This window comes from Paracoccidioides lutzii, assembly GCF_000150705.2.
Source record: "Paracoccidioides lutzii Pb01 unplaced genomic scaffold supercont2.12, whole genome shotgun sequence".
Classification (NCBI taxonomy): Eukaryota; Fungi; Ascomycota; class Eurotiomycetes; order Onygenales; family Ajellomycetaceae; genus Paracoccidioides; species Paracoccidioides lutzii.
In genome coordinates this window covers 406830-424927 of record NW_015440958.1, presented here as the reverse complement: position 1 = coordinate 424927, position 18098 = coordinate 406830, and the positions used below count along the sequence as shown (strand labels likewise).

Below are 18098 nucleotides of genomic sequence, written 5' to 3'. Positions count from 1 at the left end.
CACGTGATTTTGCGATGGGCCAGGGAAGGAAGACCCTCAAGAAACTGCCACAGGGATGTACCAAGAGGCTAAGTATCCGTCTCTTGAATTTCTACATGGCCGTAGTTAGAGTGAAACAAAGTGTAGGATCATTTTTTAGTATATTGGTGAGTATTCATTTAATTGAATATGAGAAATGTATATAGTTTGATAGCATAGGTATGTCAGTCCAGCTGACGCCAACTGCGAAATGTAATAACTGAGATGATGTGAGGAATGTGCAGTTTAGTAAATGATGTATCAGGGAAATGAAGACATGACCCAGAATGGAGAAAGACAACGGACCTAAGATAAACCAAAAGTGGAGAGTAAAATATGGAAATAGAAATCCAGAGCAGGTAAAACCCAATAGGTATCAGTGAAAAACAAAGACCCAATGTCCCCTTCATGCCATAAGATGATCCCTTCTATTGAGTCACAACTACGGATGAAAATCGCATCCATCAAATATATCCAAAATAAAAATAAATAAATAAATAAATAAATAAAAAAAACACCAAACAAATAAAAGCAAACGTATTCTCCACACATACCCTCATGCCATCAACTCCTCGATATCAACCTCATCAACCAACCCACCATCCTGCCCATTGACCAACATAGGCACGGCTGCAGGCCCCATCAATCCAGCTGAACCAACAGGAAGACACTCCGCATCCCACACTCCCCTCTCCTCCTCCGTAGCCCCATGCACCCCCTCCGCCCTCTTAAGCGTCTCCACATCCAAATCCGTCACATACGCATCACGACCTGGTGTCGACGAGCTACCAGCGCCATTCGCACCAACGCCTCCGAGAAGTTTTAGACGGACCTCAAACTCGTTGTCGAGCATCATCTCGTCCTTCCAGAGGCGGTGCTGGCCGTCGTACAGACACAGCACGCGCTTTTTCATTTTCATTTTGTTGGTTGGACAGCCCCAGGATTGGGGGTAATTGTTGCGGTTGTTGCGGCGACGGGAGACGGTGGGGCGGGTTTTGGAGATGCCTGATGGTGTGATGGTGGTGGATTTTTGGAGGGTATTGGAGGCGGATGATGGATTGGAAGAGTGGGATGGGGAGGAGGGGGGTTTTCGAGAGCCCTGGCCCGCAGAGTTGTATTTGGTGTTCATATTGTTAGAGTCATTAGAATCGTCAAGGTCGTCATCATTTTCATCCGCTGGGTTATTATTATTTTTGGTCATTAAGTCATTGCCAGTGTCGATAAGCATGTGCTTCTCCATAGTTTGTCGCACGGCATCATCGGAGGCTACCTCGGTGAGTCGCTTGAGGTTGATGGCTTCGCTGGGCTCCTCCTGCTGGACGACGCGCAGAACGCAGTCATCCAGATGCTCGTAAAATTCCTGAGCGTTGTTAAACGTCGAGGAGCACGTTGAGCATTTACCGGTCGCGTCATTACAGAAAGATGAGGCCTTTCGGTTTGCTGTTGGCGGTGACTTCTTGCGGCTGTTTGGCGCCGTTTGTTCAACACCGTGCACAGAGGTAAGATGTCGCTTAAACACGTCAGCCCGGTTAAAGCTCTTCTCTGCAGCAGAGCCAGAACCGGGGCAGAATCCGCACACCATGGTGCCTTTGTAATGTGTTAATGTATGCCGATTCTTGTCATATTTTCGGGCAAAGCCCTTTAGATGGTATTCGCATGTCAAGATCGGACACTTCTCCGGTCTCTCCGATTGATGGGTAAGCATGTGTGCCTTCAGGTCTTTAAATACGCGCCGGCAATCAGGATGAGGGCAACGGCCTTTCTCCTTTCCTTCTTCTTCGTAGTCGACACTTCCCGCCAGGGGACTGTGGCGCGAACGGCGCGAATTCTCGGAGGATATTGATGATCTTCGTCCGGTAAAGGACACTGGGCGAGAGGGGAATCCAGATTGGTTGAGGAATGGAGAGGGAAGAGCTGAGTGAGGGTGATGTGGATGGTGCAGCGTTTGGGGTTGGGGTAAGGGAGATGCGGCAGGGGATGCTGGCATGAAAGCGGGTGATTGTGCAAAGGCATACTGGGATTCCTCTGCGTATGACACGGTCGGGGGCGGGTAGCTACTTTGTTGTTGCATAGGTGGGTTGATCAAAGACGGATCTATATGCAGGCGAATGAATTAGTCATGATCGAAATTTGCAATAATAGATGATAGGGCGAGGATATATGATAGAAAAAATCGTCATCAAAAAAGCAAAGAGCAGAAAATATAACAGTCACAACTATGGGTATCAAAAGAACATCAAAGGAATATCACAAACAACAAGTTAAACTGCGAGAGGTATCAAGTAGGAAATTTCAAAAACCAACAAGATGAATCAGGAGGCGGCACAAAATTCCCGCTACTCTGATTAAAGAAACAATTCTCAAAACGCTCTCTATATCTGGAGCTTGTGAGAGGAGACTGCGAGCTCCTTGAAGAAGGAAGGTTATCTCGACATTTCACTTTGGATTCTGCAGTTGACATTTTTCTCGCATGAACAGCAGAAGCCATGTCTGAGGCTTGGGTCAAAGACCGTTTTCTGCTCAGGAGCAGACCTGGTGAATACAAAGACGGTGAATACTCGCCACTCAGCGATCGGGTTATGGGAGCGCCCAGCGCACCGAGGTGTCGGCTAGTCCTGCTGCCTGAATCCATGCGCGATCTCCTTCCCTTCAGAGGCACAGTGCTCGAGGGGGGAGACATAGATAGCATGTGTTGTTGATTATTGCCTGATAAAGCTGCAACATCTGTGTGTCGCGAAGTAGAAACAAGAGAAGAAGAAACTGCACCACCAGAGCTACACAGCGCTGGAGAAGATGAAAATACGGTAGAGGGTTTTGCAGACAAAACGGCTTTTACAGGCAAGATACGCGTATGCGACGGAGCAGAATAAGGAAAAATATTTCCGTACTCACCCACAAAACTATCCGGGAGCTTTTCATGCGCAAACATCATGTTAGCGTCCATTGCGGCACTTACATATTCTTGCGAGTAGCCATCGCTACCAACGGTGGCAGGCCCCAATCCGGAAGAGCTGTTCATGTCGATCCAGCTCTCCTGGTAGGGGGAGCCTATGGTGGATGAAGAAGTGCTTGGCAATGATGGGCCAGATGCGGAGGAGCTTGCGGTAGAAGCTTTGAAATCGGAAGCTTGGATCGAAACTATTGTTGGAGAAGCGCAATTGTGATGTGCAAAGGGCTCGTATTTGGCGCTGTTGCTGCTATTGTTGTAAGGGTGATGGGGCGCCTCAATCTGGAACGAGGGGGCGTCTGAGAAGGAAGTCGAGCCCGCTGGGAATAAGTTGTAAGAACCAAGGGGGCTGTAGCTGTCGATATACAGCGGACCAAAAGGATCATGCATCGAGGGATCCATCGACAGCTGCGGGAGATAGGATTGCTTGTGGCGGGAATGCTCCAACGCTAGCATTGTCGGATCGTTGGGAAGAGAAATGGCAGGACAACAAATAATAGACCACAACAGAAGCGACTTATGGGGGGGGAAAGCAAAGGAAAAAGGAAAACAGAGTTCTCCCTGGACAGATCTAATTGTTCAGAGAGAGGGGGTTAAAAAAAAGAAAAGAAAAGAAAAGAAAAAAGAAAAAGAAAGGGGGAAAAAAAAAAAGGGAACGGAGCCAATATCAGCGCAGCATTCGGGCAAAAAAGGGTTTTGGCTATTTTGTATAGAGCATGTCAGCTGACCAAAACCAGTTCATATCCGAATATGCTCACAGCCAGCAAAAACAAAAGAAAACATATATATATATATTGGGCCAGGAAAAAGAATGCAAGACAGGAAATATTGGAAGGGCAACAAAAGGATCGAAAAACAAAAATTGACATACCAGTCGGGCGGTGACTTTTTATCAGTAGCTCTATTGACACCACAACAACTAAATTTCTTCAAGCAACGAATCCCTCGTGGAGCAAGCGCCAAGCATACAAAGTCGTGGCGATGGGAGTTTCAACGGGACGGTCCGCGACGGTAGATAACGATGGGAGAGGCCAACAAAAAGAAGAGAAGAACCAGTCCTGCTATTCATACACGAAATAGAAGGAGGGGGTGTTCGTGAGGAGGACAGCCCCTTGAACAGCTGAGACAGCGACTCGAGCGAAATCGTGTGCTACTGAACACGGGGATGGGCGAAGTAGTGGACGAGGACAGCGGACGCAGCCAGAGCTAGAGATGTGGTGGACGTGCTGGGACTGACAGGCACAGCCAATAAGAGGAGAGGGTATTGAGGTATGGACAAACGCGCACCAGGCAATCGACAGATGGGTCACAGAAGATTGATGGACACAGGCAGAGAAGACAAACCGGAGGAGAGTATCTTCTATGAGCAACAATGGTATTACTGTGAAATATCTTGATCGAGTTCGAGAGGATCTCGGTGGCAAATGGCGGGGATGAGAGCTCTTTTTATTTTTGGATAAAGAGTATTTTCTTTTTCTTTCCCTTGCTTCCTTTTTTCCGTTGGAGTGGCTACTAGTAAATAGGGGTGAGAATAGTGAGTAGAAAGATCCACCGAACTACCAAACACTATGGACAGAAGGACAGAAGAAATGAACGTAGTCAAAAGAAGATCAAATGGGAAAATAAAAAAATAGAAAAATAAAAAACGGTGGACGAGGGATGATGTTTTTATAAAGCAGAAGAATCATGCAGGCGACAGGGACAGCGACAAGAGCAGGGAAAGATTAAAAATAAATACACTCTATCTTTATATTTTTTATTTATTTATTTATTTATTTTAATTTTTTTTTTTTTTTTTTAAAAAAAAAAAAAAAGATATCTACCGGATTGGATCAATATGATTTGTTTGCCCTACAAGGAGAGCAAGAGACAAGGGAGAACAAGACCCAGAATCCCAGACACAAATCAGACGTCGTCCAGCAAGGCGCAACAACACAAGCAAAACCCAAGTTGGGACATCTTAACAGCATACCGCAGCAACAGCAGCGCAGCAGCCGTCATTCGGCCGGGGCCCAACTACTGTCAACTACTGGGCAACTACACCATACTAGTCGAGTCTACGCTACGCTCTTTTGTCTCCTCTGAGTCTCCTCTCGGCAGTGCGCAGACGCTAAAACCCAGTTCTGGGATGTGCTCAACTGGGGCCCCCGGGCAGTTGGTTGGATTGTTGGACTGGTGGATGGGGGGGGTGGGCGGAGAGGTGTGGGTGGATGGGTGGATGGGGTGATTGGTCTGGACAATCTGGACAAGGGACGCATAAAGTCCGCATCATTCAATCCACACCATCCCTAGTTACATCTCTTATATCACAAATACGAGAAATGAGGTCTGCAATTACACCCTGTGATACGCAAAAATCGTATTCGATACAAATGCGCAGCACCCTACCCGAAACCCAAAAAAGAGAGGTGAAAGGTGAAATTTAAGGGGATGAGTAATGATGAATGGCCCTGGTCCCTGCGGTTCGGTCTGTCTGGCGTGTTCTCTGCTCCACAGTGTTCGGAGTGTGAGTTGGATTTAGGGCTTACGAGTTACAAGTTGCTACAAGCTCCTCTCCTTAATATGTTTATCAGTATTGTCATCTTTCAACAGTTGGTGATGTATATGTGGTTTATTCTTAACTCACCGATGGTTTGTTTCGCCCGAATGCAGAAAATAGAAAAAGGACTTAAGATCTAGTCTCCTTGGGAGAATGAACAAGGAAAAATGGACAACAGCCCATGAAATGATGTTGTTCGGCGAGGCTCATCTACTTTTGGCTTTAATGTATCCGAACCCTCTCATTATATTAGTCAGTCCGTTGTTGAATTCTTCGACCTTTCATGGCTGGCCAATGAGGCAACAATACCGACGGTACACAGTAGTTACTCCATACTCTCTCTCCTTCTACTGGAATATACATGTACCCATTCAGCCTACTTTATTCCCCACTGGTCCCATGTTGATCTTAAACAGACCTGAAAAACCGCTCTGTGCACGGGGAAAACGGCCCACGAATACATCGGGACTCGAAGAGTAAAAATGGCATTATTGCGACAATGGATCCCAAACACCATGCATGCATGCGTGCATGCATGCATCCCCCCCCCGTACATCCACCCTTCCAAACCCCATGATGGGGCCCTTCACCGTTCTTCGTCATAGGGAAGAAGCCAGGTTGAACCACCCATGGGGTCCATTCTTGCGGTATGCCGGGGGTGCCGCGGGGAAAAAAAAAAAATAACAATTAATAATAATGATTCATGGGGTGGTGCAGAACAAGATGATTTCTGGAGGGAGTATTTTACGGAACTGTGGGGGGAGTTGATTGACATTACTCCTCGATCCATGGATCGATCCCCTTTCATAAGGCCGAACTTTTTGTTGCAATAATGCGCTTGGGGAATAGGGCGGATCTTCATGCTCTTCCCCGCAGGGTCGTTAACCACGGTTAGCCTTACGAGGAACAACCTTCGCGGGCAGCATATCCTCACCAAACAAACCTAGTTATCGCCTGGGTTATTATTTCTTTTGATGTCAATTACTGATATCGCTATCTATGACTACGAGTTCCCCGAATGAATTTCCGGTTTCTGACATGGCTCCACCACATCCCTTCATCCACTTACTCAGAAATATGTCAAAAATAGACAGCAATACAGATACCCCGAAACTTTTGGTGTTCCAATCTCCGGACCGCGAGTCTCTAGTCACTTCCTTGAAGTTCCTTGGTCGCACAGCATAACAGCACCTTTCTACAGATTGGCCGGAGTGAGACTTACTTCAACATCTTTCCGCCCTATAACTCTAGCAAGATTGCAGCATGGTATACGAGTGTTTCAGAAGGGAATTTAAGAAAAGCAAGCTTTTGCAACGTCCTTCCATGCAAGAGAACAAACTCGTTTTCTTTTCCGCTGACATTTTGTTGGCTGGCCATCAATCCTTCCCACCTTCACCACCCTTTTTCCTTTCCTTTTACTTTTCTAGAATCCCATCCATAAGATCGTTTATTAATAAGGATGCCCCCGTCGGCATAATTGTTGCCCACTCCCTGCAACCTCAAATAATACATAGTTATTATGACTCCCAACAGGTACGTTTTACAGCTATTATGCTTCCCGATATTTTGAGGAGATATACAATCACAGTAAAAAGTTGGCTTCTATATCTCTCGGGCCGAAACTCGCAGAATTCATTTATATACTTCCAACAAGGGCTACAGCCAACCCTCTTCTCCGGGTGGCCAGTCAAAATTATTGGCCCCGAGGAATATATATAGAAAAGTCAATGGTATATGCAGAATAATCCCCCCGTGGTTTGCTTCTTTTATTAGATGATATGTGGTTAAAGATCAAAAAATAAACAGGAAAAGTACTGCACTACAGGGAGAGCTCTTGGTGAAGAGCACGAAACGGCCCAGACAAAATGGTTTTTTAAAAATAGAATACAACAACGGGCAATTGTTTTCCTTCTCCTAACTCCAATCTCTCCGCCAATTCCAAGTCCAATTATATAAAATCAAAAGATACATACAGATAGCAAATATGCCCTCTTCATCCTTGGCCCCCTCTTCCCCCCATATTTACGTTTATATATTCGTTCAGTAAGCGACTGTCACTCTCTCAAACAACGCCTCCCTACTTCGGCAGACCTGCTGCACGTTTCCCCGAAACATCCTTGCCCCTTTTTAACTGGTCAGCCCTATGGGCGAACAACCTTCCATCTCCCTTTCTCCTATAAAACTCTCCGCCCTCTTCCCCTGTTAAATCACAGTTGTATTCATTAAGTTCAATTCTAAACACCGCTATCCTCATCCCTTCACATTCCAGGGCCCCTCGTTTCCTCATTTCCCCTTCTTTCACCCCTTCATCCCCCTTCTGGACCCTGCTTTGATCTGGAGAAGATTTCTCTCTCAACCAAAGCTTCCCCTAGTCCCTGAGTTTATGATACGTGTTAAAGCCCAGGGGGAGCGGGGTTTAAAAGGGGTAAAATTAAAATTATGCTCTTGATGCGGAGAGATACCAAGCTTTGGAGTGGGTGGTGTCCACATGGGCAGGGAGGCGCTCTTACTGAGTTTTGAACCGTTGACATGAAGGATTAGGGAAGGATGAGACTTTGGTGGTGCTGACTTCGAAGTCGAAACGGGTATTTAAGGTTGTCTTTAGCAATGACAACGTTGAGGATGATGTCGATCGCGGGATGACATGAAGATATTTCGAGTTCGTGCGTGATCATTTGCTAATGCCTGGTCGTAGTTCTTTTTCTTTTTCTTTTTCTTCTTTTTCTTCTTCTTTATTTGAATTCTCACTCATGCATAACTTTGCAATATATCAACCTTACAAATCAAAGCAATTTAATATTAGGTAAGTTACTTTATGCAAAATTGTTGCCTGGTCATAAGTTATCAAACCATCCGAAAGAGCCGGCATAGTAGCAATGAAACTCAACCTCCACGGAGACTTCAATAATTGTTTCCCAATGTTCCCGAGAATCACTAGAAAGAGTGACAGCACTTGCTTACTATTGAATCTTCGTCTGTTTCCCCTTTTCACAGCTCGGCGCCCCTTCTTTTCTCCTCCGGTTTACCTACACATATAAGAAGGGTTTTGTTTGGAGCTTAACAAACAGCTTTGTGTATCCATATGAGAGTAGGGATTGCAAAACCACTCGAGGAGGACCTACGTGTCGTTGACTCGATAGCTCTCAGCATGGAGACGTCCAAACAAAGAAATAGAAACCAAAGAATAAGGATACTCCTTCGACATCCGCGTTTGATCTGGTTCCCTTTTGGTAGGTCCTAGAAAGTCTTAGCTCTTGGGTTGGCGAAACGCCCCAAAAACAACCCTAGATAGCATAAAATATGAAAAATAAGATGCCCGCAGACATCAAAGAAGAGCCGTCGTCACCTTTTTGGCTTTCCCTTATGGAACTTCCACAGCATCCTACCAGGTAGCTCCCAACAACGTTGTAGACGAGAAGCATATATCCAAGTGTTTTTAGAATTGCGATTGCTCGCTATAATTCCCCAAAGAGTGCATTGGAGAGATTGGATAAGATTCAAACTAAGCGGTACTGTAAGCGGTACTGTGTATATACTGGGAACGGGAGTATGGGGGTACATCGGATGGAAATTGAGCCGTGTGTAAGATGAAAAATACACGTCGGAAGTTAATGTGTGGGACAAAAGGTAAACTTGCCGAATACGCACGTAAGTACCAAATTGGAAAGTGGGTAAAAAGCCTGTGGCTGAGTGCATGCATCGCGTTTTTAACTGGTCAAGTTTAATGTACATATCGGGCCAATAACATCAATTTGGATGGGAGATAAAAATAAATGGTAGCTAGATAATATTACCGTCTGTGGCCAGTCAAGAGATTAGAATTGGGCAAAGCCACGGAGGGGGGCAATTTTGATTTTTCTCTCTCTCTCTCTTTCTTTTTTCCCTTTAAATGTTGGTGTTGGTTGACAGTACAGATGCATAGTTTCAATGAATATGTCTTCCAGCTTCGTTTTCCCATGAGAACAATTTGGGCAATAAATAGCAGTGGAGACTTTTGCCCTTTCTGTTCCTCCGAACGATGTTTGGAGTTGTGATTCACCTAGTTAACTCGAACTGCAAGAGTTGCACTAGGCTGTGGCTGGAGTATCAAGTTCGTGAAACTGTGGAGAAATGTCGTTTTGGGCCGTCTCCACATAATAAGGTTTAAGCAGGCGGGCATGAGCCACAGTGTATTTACAGTTTATTCACTTGATAAAGTTAAAGTAGGCTCGGAAGATCGCGCTAAAAGGATTCGCGATTTGGGGGGACAGGGGGCTTAGGCAGCTTGATTGGCCACTAATTTAACGATTCTCTCTTAGGATTTTGACTTTTTTTTTTTTTTTTTTCTTTTGCACCACCCATCTGCTCTTGTTTTTTTACATGTTGCTGTTTTTGGCATCAAAACATATGAAGAGGGCTCATGTGTTCTGCTTAGTATATTTTCATTCTTAATCGTATAAACTCATGACATGATGTCTGCTTCCCCTTTGAAATAGTCTTTACCCTACCACCCCAGTGCCCTAATAATTATTCTATTTCAGTAGTTAATTAGTTAGTTATTGATAGTTTGCTTTATGTAATACGTAATAAGAGAGCACGGTTACAAAAAGGAAAAGAGTTCAATTCTTAATTCTGCCGTGCCCAAAGCCATGTGCAACGTTTCAGGTTTGACTGATGACCAAAGAATTTTCCAGAAAGATCATCATCGAGGCTGTCAACATCTTCCATGTGTATGACAACATATGCAAGTCATTGAATGGTCATATTGAACAGCCCATTTTGATCAGGGTTTACCACAGCGCTTATGCGGCAATAATAACAATACAATCAAAATACGCGCCGTTCATCTATGCTGGCTTCGACGTGCTTCTACGCTTCAAGACACGTGTGCATAGGTTGAATCATACATAATATGCATACGACCTTGTGCGAGCTGCGAGCGTACAGAGCAGTTAAAACATGTCAGATGTCTCGAGGGTTCCACGCGGGGTGTCCTGTGCATAGGCATCGATCATCGAGTTTGCCATGTGCCTTTTTTTTAGCGGTATCACGGAAATGCGAAGAGAATGAAACATCCAGGAAGAGGGAAAAAAAGGACATGATTACAGATGCAGTTTGGGTTTATTCAACCAATTAGCCGAACTATGGCGATTTCCTTTTACAACCCTTTTGTTGCACAAGGACAGAATACAAAAGAGGAAATACCTCGGATAGGTTAAAGACTCAAAAAATGGACTAATTTTCTTTTCCCGGCACGGAAGTGTAGGTGTATGTTGTAACACTCCTTCCCTCCAAACCTACCGGCAAACACATGGCGAATCGCCTTCCCGCATCCAAACATTCTGCCGATCAGAGCCACGTTTTTCAACTCCTCCTCATCCCGGAAGTCCCCCGGGTCGCCCGACCTTGAGTGTAACAGACCTTAAACATCTATGTGACACAGCGAGACAGGGGCGTCTTGTTGTTAATTTAGAAAATAAACACGGAGAAGGAATTTTGGTTTTGTATTAAAAAAAAAAAAAAAAAAAAGGAAAGAAAGAAAGAAAGAAAGAAAGAAAGAAAGAAAGAAAAGAAAAGAGAAAAGAAAAAGTGGCTAAGGCAACAAAAGAAAAAAAGTACTGCTAATTGAACGGTGACGCATTTGCATTTGCATTTGCATTTGCATTTTCCATTTGCCATTTGCCATTTGCCATTTGAGATAAGAGATAGTTTCCCTGGACAGATCCAAACTTGATCCTGTACGGTGGTTGTTATTGAGCTTCGTTTTCATGCGATCCGATTCAGGGCAGGGCAAGGCGGCCAATCATCGCAAGATATCACTGGGGATCCGCAGATGGAGGAGGATCGGAGAAACACATACTCCGTACTCCGTAACGTCCCAAGGTATCAAGTGCGCTTTATTATTTGTGCTGGAATTAGGCAAAAGTCTTTGAAATGCCCATCCGGGATTGTTTGGGTGTTCTTTTCCTCTTTCGCGACATGGTGGTTTCTAGGTATGAAAAACGGAGAGAGACAATATAAAATCGACATGATGGTTGTAGATGATCCCAACATCCTGAATCCTTGTGACGAAACCATTCGTCAGTTCTTACCACGAACACGGTAGTTAATTCAGTCTCAAGGTTAACTTTATTGTTATTGGTTCCAACATAGCGAAGGCGCGTTTCCCCTTGCAGCAGGTTCTGAACCCTTGCTTCGTATCATGGGGCTCAATTTACTGCTCTAGGGTAATTCATTATTATCTTGTGGTCCTCCCATTCCCCGCGCCTTTTGGCTAAATTTTATGCGTGGAAGCATAATTTCTAGTGATGCAATCAATCGCGGTTACAGTTGCAAAGGCCAACATGACTTTGATAAGGCGGATACGAGAAAGGGTCTGGGCTTCGTAAAACAAGCTTCCACGGTTCGGGTTCGCGCTGTTCCGAACATATTCGTGATTCTACGCAAGGGGGGAGGCGGGGGGCTAACTGCAAGAGGACAATCGTGCTCGCTCCCCGAGATAGATTCCCCTTTAAACAGCGACAAAGCAAGAGAACGAAAAATGAAAAAGACAGCCATAACTATAATCTTAGCCAGCAGATGGCCCCCGGTGTCCATGTGCGCGGATGCATAAAAGCATAAAATCATTCATAGTGACGATGATTTGTTGGACGCTGCACGACATCTATGCCTCATGGCAATGGAAAAAGCTCTTGCAAAAAAGCTGTGCAACCACCGGGGTTAACCTGTTTATGTACGGTCATCATTTTTGTCCCTCCTTCGTCCCATCAGACGAGCCTTACAGCAGTTAGCAATTTTCTTCTTTTTCCCTTTTTTATATCCCCCCAGCACGGAAGCAAGAGAAGACGTATTGCCGTTGATTCTCCAAAAAGAAGAAAATCCTCTTGCTCCTGAATAAAGCTCTCCTCCCCCTCTCTGATCACCAATAATACGCGATGAATGGAATTACTTTGCCAACCCCCGACATAGCCTAATGCTGCTCCGTTCTCTTTTTATCTCCGTTCATACTACGACATTCCAGATCCGGATCCGAAGAGCCCACCACCACCACGACTTCAAGAAATAGCGCGGAAACCCATTGCAACTTCGGAATCCTTCCGGTTTGTTTCCTTTCACAGCGGGGCGGGAGCGGTTGTGAACAGAGTACTCATCACCGTGGTGGGAATCCTTCGGACTGTCTTGGAGACCTGGCATCATTCCTCTTTTGATGTTGCTGGCAGTTTTGACTTTGTTGGTCTTGGGATTGAGTTTGAGGGTCGATTCCAGTTTGGGTTCCTGTTTATTTCGCTATTCCTTAATCTAGCTGATGAGGAATATTCAGAATATTTCATTGAGTTGTTGACCCCTCTTTTTTTTTTTTATTATTATTATTTTTTTTTTTTTAATATGTTGATTCTTGCAGGATTTGTTTGTCAACAATCTCTGATGACCGCTTCGAGGCCTTATCTTTTCTAGGAGGCGGGTTTAAGGGCTGTCAGAGCACCGGTGAACCCCCTGAAGAACCCAGAAGCTCTACGGGATAAAATCCCAAACATCCCAAATTATGAAAAAGAGATGTGCAGCTAGAACACGTTCCTGGATTCTCAAGTTGTCACAGCCATATCTCAAATGATTTTCGTAGCATTTACCCAATCCGCGTGCAAGGAAGCAGCCTGGCTTGAAAAGGAGAATAAAACGTGTGGCTTGGGCCTCACAAATACGTGCAGTATTTCAATACTGTACGGGGTATTGCGAATTGCAAATCAATGAGAAATACGAACAACCGCGTTTCTACTTGTTTTGGTCAGGTTATTAGTTTAATATTTGATAGTACCTTAAAATAGCAGTCCTATTTAGGTCTCAACTAATTAATCCAAACCGAGATCGCCGTCCGTGCCTTAATTAGCAGAAACCTCGAGATGCGCGGTCCAGAGGACGATCATGTTGGATGGGTTGGGGGCAGAAGAGAGATCGGTCGGGCGATGGAATAAAACTGTCATTGTAGGAATAACTACCCTTTAACCACTAACCACAGCAATATTTTGTTTAATCAAGATGACAAATGCTTTCAACTCACCTCTTCTTCCCCCCCCCCCCCTCTCTACAAGACTTATTATGCAGTACGAGAAGCATTTGGTGCCGAGCACATCCACTGTGGGACACCGGACACAGGACGCTGACTAGGCACTGCATTTGATTGGCGCCTGAGGTGCATAAGGATAATCGCCACCTCCACCTTTTGACAGCAAGGGGGACGGGAAAGACCGTGAGGCTCAAGTTTTTGACCATACTTTCTGCTATTCGTACTGGGCAAACCACTACTGCGAGTTAGATCCGCGCAGTGATCCAGTGCAACTTCAGTCGTGCTTGGGAGCGGGATTGACACAGACAACAGGAATAATAATAACCAAGAGAAGCAGTAACCTAAACACCTTGGCCGGGTAGGTAGGCGGGAAAATCAACTCATCTTCTTATGTAGTTGCAAACCATGTTCTTTTCAAACTGGGTGGAGGAAAAGTGATCTGCCGCATTCTCGTATTGTCTTTTCCTAGAGAAGCACCGCAACGAGATATTTCCTTTTTTGTTCCTTTGAACAGTTAGTAACCACGATACCTTTTTGAGTCTGTGACTGGCGACTGTACCGCTGGATGCGACCCAATGGTTTGGCGGTAGCCTGGTCGTTGGCCGCGTGGGGGGGGTCTGCCAAAAGAGGTTGCAAGAACATGCTGCCAACTTGCACGAAGCTTCGTTCATGCTCAACGAGTAGGGGTTCCGAGATGTCCCCTCACAACCGAAATGACATGTGGGGTGGATCTCCTTGTGCATTTTTCTCCATTAGTTCCTTGGCTTCGTCATCTCGTCTCGTCATTGTCTCGCTTCCTCACTATCATTTAATCCTGGGGTAGTATCCCATAATAGCTGGTTTTTTCTCGCTGCCCGCCTTTTCGTTCTGGACAACCCTGTTAACAGCCCGATGAGGTTTAGTGTGGGATTCGTTTTGCTACAGACGGATTCTTGCTGATTGGCTGTAGCGGCTTGACCGCTCCATAGCCTATTGAATTGGGATTTTGATGGATATTCCCATGGATTCTAATGCATGCTGTGGAGTGGAACTTGCGCCCATTTTGTGGAGGCAGGGAACAGACCGAACCTTACAGAACTGGTGAACAGGGGTTAGTTCTGGTGGACTGTCTGGCAGGCTTTCTCTATCTTGGAACGGGCGTTCCGAATCCAAATAGCCATTGCTCCAGCACTTTGGTTGTGTGGTGGAGTGCATTAACTAATAATTCTTCATATTATTTGATATATTCTTCAGAGGAATAATTAGCAGCTTGATAGCAGGAATGTCAGTATCAAACCTCGGGACTGAAAAGGTGCCCGATTACCTTATCAGCTCTCATTCCACTGCAGAAGGCGGTTGAAATATTTGCCTGTTGGACTGTTGGACAGAATATATGATTGGGCCACAACCAGCGTTCCGAGTGCTGATCGAAGAAAGTCAACCACTGGGTGACAGGCGGGTAACTTACTCCAAGTGTCGGCTTCTTGAGAGCTCCCCAAGGCGGCTTTCAAACGGGACATGCAACAACCCATGTGACTCTCGTATCAGTGCATTTATCGGCTCCATCGGAATTAACATGACAATTGTTGGTAGCCGATAGACCTCTGGATCGAGAACACATTTGAACTTCCGAGGGCTTCGATTCCCCCACATCATGTAATAGCAAACCACAAATTCTAAAATCTCAAAAAAAGCACGGCATTACATCAAAAACTCCATTCAAAATCTTCACTCGCCGATTTCGCTGCGGCTCAAGGCTGTATCCGCATCCCGCGAAAGCCGATTGCCCATTTGTTCTCTGTTACGAATGAGCATAAAGCAGCACAATTTCTTAACCGCCGCTCAGCCCTATGCACGTACCCCATCCATGTGCCGGCGACCCAGATAGGCCGGAGCGCAATCCCTTTCAGGTTATAGGGCCACACGGCCCCCGTTTATTCCCCGAATCCTTTGTTCTCTAAGGTTCCTGAGGGCTTCAGCTCTAATGTAGGGCATGGTGGAGGGGTCATCTGCTTCTTCCTTACTATGTGTCAACCCATCTCTTAATGATGATTTGTTATAATGCCATTGTTAACTTTGGATATTTTTCATTCACACATGTATGGAGACATTCGTATTATTATTATTATTGTTGTTGTTGTTGTTGTTGTTGTTGTTGTTGTTGTTGTTGTTGTTGTTGTTGTTGTTGTTGTTGTTGTTGTTGTTGTTGTTGTTGTTGTTGTTGTTGTTATCCTCATGCCCAAAGGAACTTATGGTAAGCTGTTCATTGAAGAAATCGAATTCTGAAAAGAGTTAACTTTAGGCGAGTTGAAGCCCCTTTAATTGCATGAGAGGATGGCATGTTCAATAGTTCTCTCTAACGGGGTACGCACGTAACTAGATAAACTAGCTAGTGGATGCGGAGTGTCTGTTCTTCCTTCAATGAAATCCATGTCAGCAATTTGGTGAAGAGACGCACGTAAGGTGAATTATGATGAACCCAGTGCAATCATTGATTGGTGAGCGTGGAGCTATTGTTTGATTATTTCATAAATAAAAAGTTAGCTCAGTTCAGAATTTCTCTTTGATACGTGTTCCTCACATTCTGGAAATCCTCAATTCCCCTTGGAAGTTTTCACACAATTAAGTTCAAGTTAACGAGCTCGTCCGACTAATAAAAATGATAGTTGTCAAATCGCGGCCTCAAATCGACTTCCGGCGTTACCTGTCAATTCTAATTAAGCGTCCATGATTTTTTTGGGAACCTTGGTTAACAAAATCTGGCAGTACTCCGTACAACTTCGCCGAACTCCACGGTGGAATGGTGAATCCATTTTTTCTAAGGTTTCATTTTTGTGTCTTGTGAATGTATAAAAGGAGTTCCTGTTAAAGGGAATAGTAGTTATGGTAGCTAAAGTGAGAGGAAAATGTTTGCTGTGAAATTAAAAAGGGGAACTCTTTGACACGGCACGTATGGAGCAATAATTAGACAAGTGCGACGAAACAGCCACCCAGCATAGCTGTAAGGTCAGCATTTTACTTAATTTTCAGTGCTCTATAGACAGCGTGTGTTTGCAGGATCGTTGAAGCACTTCTGATACCACTGGACTAGATCTGTTATATCCAACTCTGTCGAGGGAACTATGAAACTGTAGCCGCAATTTTACATGATTGATGTCCTCTTCCTTTATCCATACCTACTTCCTCAGTTAAAGCACAGGCTGCCTCGATCTCCTCATATCGGTGGTTAATTGACATCAATGATGTTGAAACTTCTCCCGTATAAAAATCATCGGCAGAAGTTTGACTTGCCCAAAGCATTAAAACTGCTATATTAGCAACAACGCCTATTTTTAAAATATCTCCATATTATTTATTATATTATTATCATTAGGCATCGGGCCGCTATTGGTGGTAAAGCTTCTAGATACCATTTAGGGTAAGCTTACCTAAAGTTTCAGTTATGTTTAGGCCCGAAAGTCCCTAGGCTCATGCCTATTATTCGGGGCCGCGGTCTCTAGACAATTCCAAATTCCAATTTAGCCCAGAGTTGCCTTTCAGTAGGAGTCAAAAAAACTTTTGTTATTGACGCTCATCTTTTTGCAACATTTCCCATATTAGCTCTTCTGTATCTGAATATATCTGTGTTTCACATTTTCCTCCACACTGTTATTGACTAGTCTATTAGCTCTTTGATGATCTTGAACATGTCTATTTTGGTGAAATAGAGGAATCACTAAGGCAAATAGTCAAAGAAACAAGTAAGCATTCATAACTTCAATTAGTTAGTCAAGTGACGCGTTCAATGCATCCATGACTTTCAGAATTTTCAGGGGTCAATTGCTTAATAAGTAGCTATGATTGTAACTAGTGATGAATCTGAACTAAACATAGAGAGTTTTGAATATTGAGCCCGCTCTTGAATAAAAAATGTGATGGATGCAGGAGAAATGTAACAGTAAGATTAATCCCATATTGTTCGCTCAATTAAACCACGGCATTATGAACGATATTAACTGCAAATATTAACTTGCCTCCTACATATTCCTAAAGAATGATCTTGTTGTGCAAATACTCCGCATCAACGGAAATTTGGAGCATATGTCAAGATCTCTTGTCCGAAACACAAATTAGAGCAATGTTCACTTTTTGTAAAAGTTGTTAAACAAATAAACCTTTTCCCTTACTTTCGTCAATCTTGTGCTTCTTGCATTGATTGTCATTTCATGCATCTCCATAGCCAGCTAGATCGTAAACTACTCAATGGTTCGTCTCATCAGTGGCAAATATATTCCTGCCAAACTCGCATCCTGCCATTTTCCGCCGCAGAGACGAGGCATGGTGGTATTTGGAGGTCCCATTTAAGGTGTGATTGCGGAGTTCTATCCGCATATTTGTGCAATATACGTCATAAGGATCAAATAATGCGAACGTCTATCCTGCGTACAGAATGACTGTGGGGGCGTCTCAATAGGTAAATATGCAGACACAGGCGCATTCTTGGAGATGCAAATACACCCCGGTGCATCGGTATAGAGAGCAAAGGGAACTGGCTAGTAAGGCGAAAGAGATAACTACATACAATGCCATTATGT

General features: G+C 44.5%; 4 protein-coding genes across 4 annotated transcripts; 2 read left to right on the top strand and 2 right to left on the bottom strand.

Moving 5' to 3' along the window:
- Positions 1 to 574: 574 nt before the first annotated feature.
- PAAG_04783 (hypothetical protein) lies at positions 575 to 3421 on the bottom strand (the record flags this gene model as incomplete). Its single annotated transcript, XM_015845371.1, has 3 exons — positions 575 to 2112; positions 2323 to 2742; positions 2911 to 3421. 3 exons carry the CDS (start codon positions 3419 to 3421, stop codon positions 575 to 577), a joined length of 2469 nt encoding a protein of 822 aa, XP_015699597.1.
- Positions 3422 to 4802: 1381 nt separating this feature from the next.
- PAAG_04782 (hypothetical protein) lies at positions 4803 to 5192 on the top strand (the record flags this gene model as incomplete). Its single annotated transcript, XM_002793207.1, has 1 exon — positions 4803 to 5192. One exon carries the CDS (start codon positions 4803 to 4805, stop codon positions 5190 to 5192), a length of 390 nt encoding a protein of 129 aa, XP_002793253.1.
- Positions 5193 to 12062: 6870 nt separating this feature from the next.
- Positions 12063 to 13006, top strand: PAAG_04781 (hypothetical protein; the record flags this gene model as incomplete). Its single annotated transcript, XM_015845370.1, has 3 exons — positions 12063 to 12080; positions 12453 to 12820; positions 12886 to 13006. 3 exons carry the CDS (start codon positions 12063 to 12065, stop codon positions 13004 to 13006), a joined length of 507 nt encoding a protein of 168 aa, XP_015699596.1.
- A 1508-nt stretch (positions 13007 to 14514) lies between these two features.
- Positions 14515 to 15177, bottom strand: PAAG_04780 (hypothetical protein; the record flags this gene model as incomplete). Its single annotated transcript, XM_015845369.1, has 2 exons — positions 14515 to 14707; positions 14993 to 15177. 2 exons carry the CDS (start codon positions 15175 to 15177, stop codon positions 14515 to 14517), a joined length of 378 nt encoding a protein of 125 aa, XP_015699595.1.
- Between the last annotated feature and the right edge of the window lie 2921 nt (positions 15178 to 18098).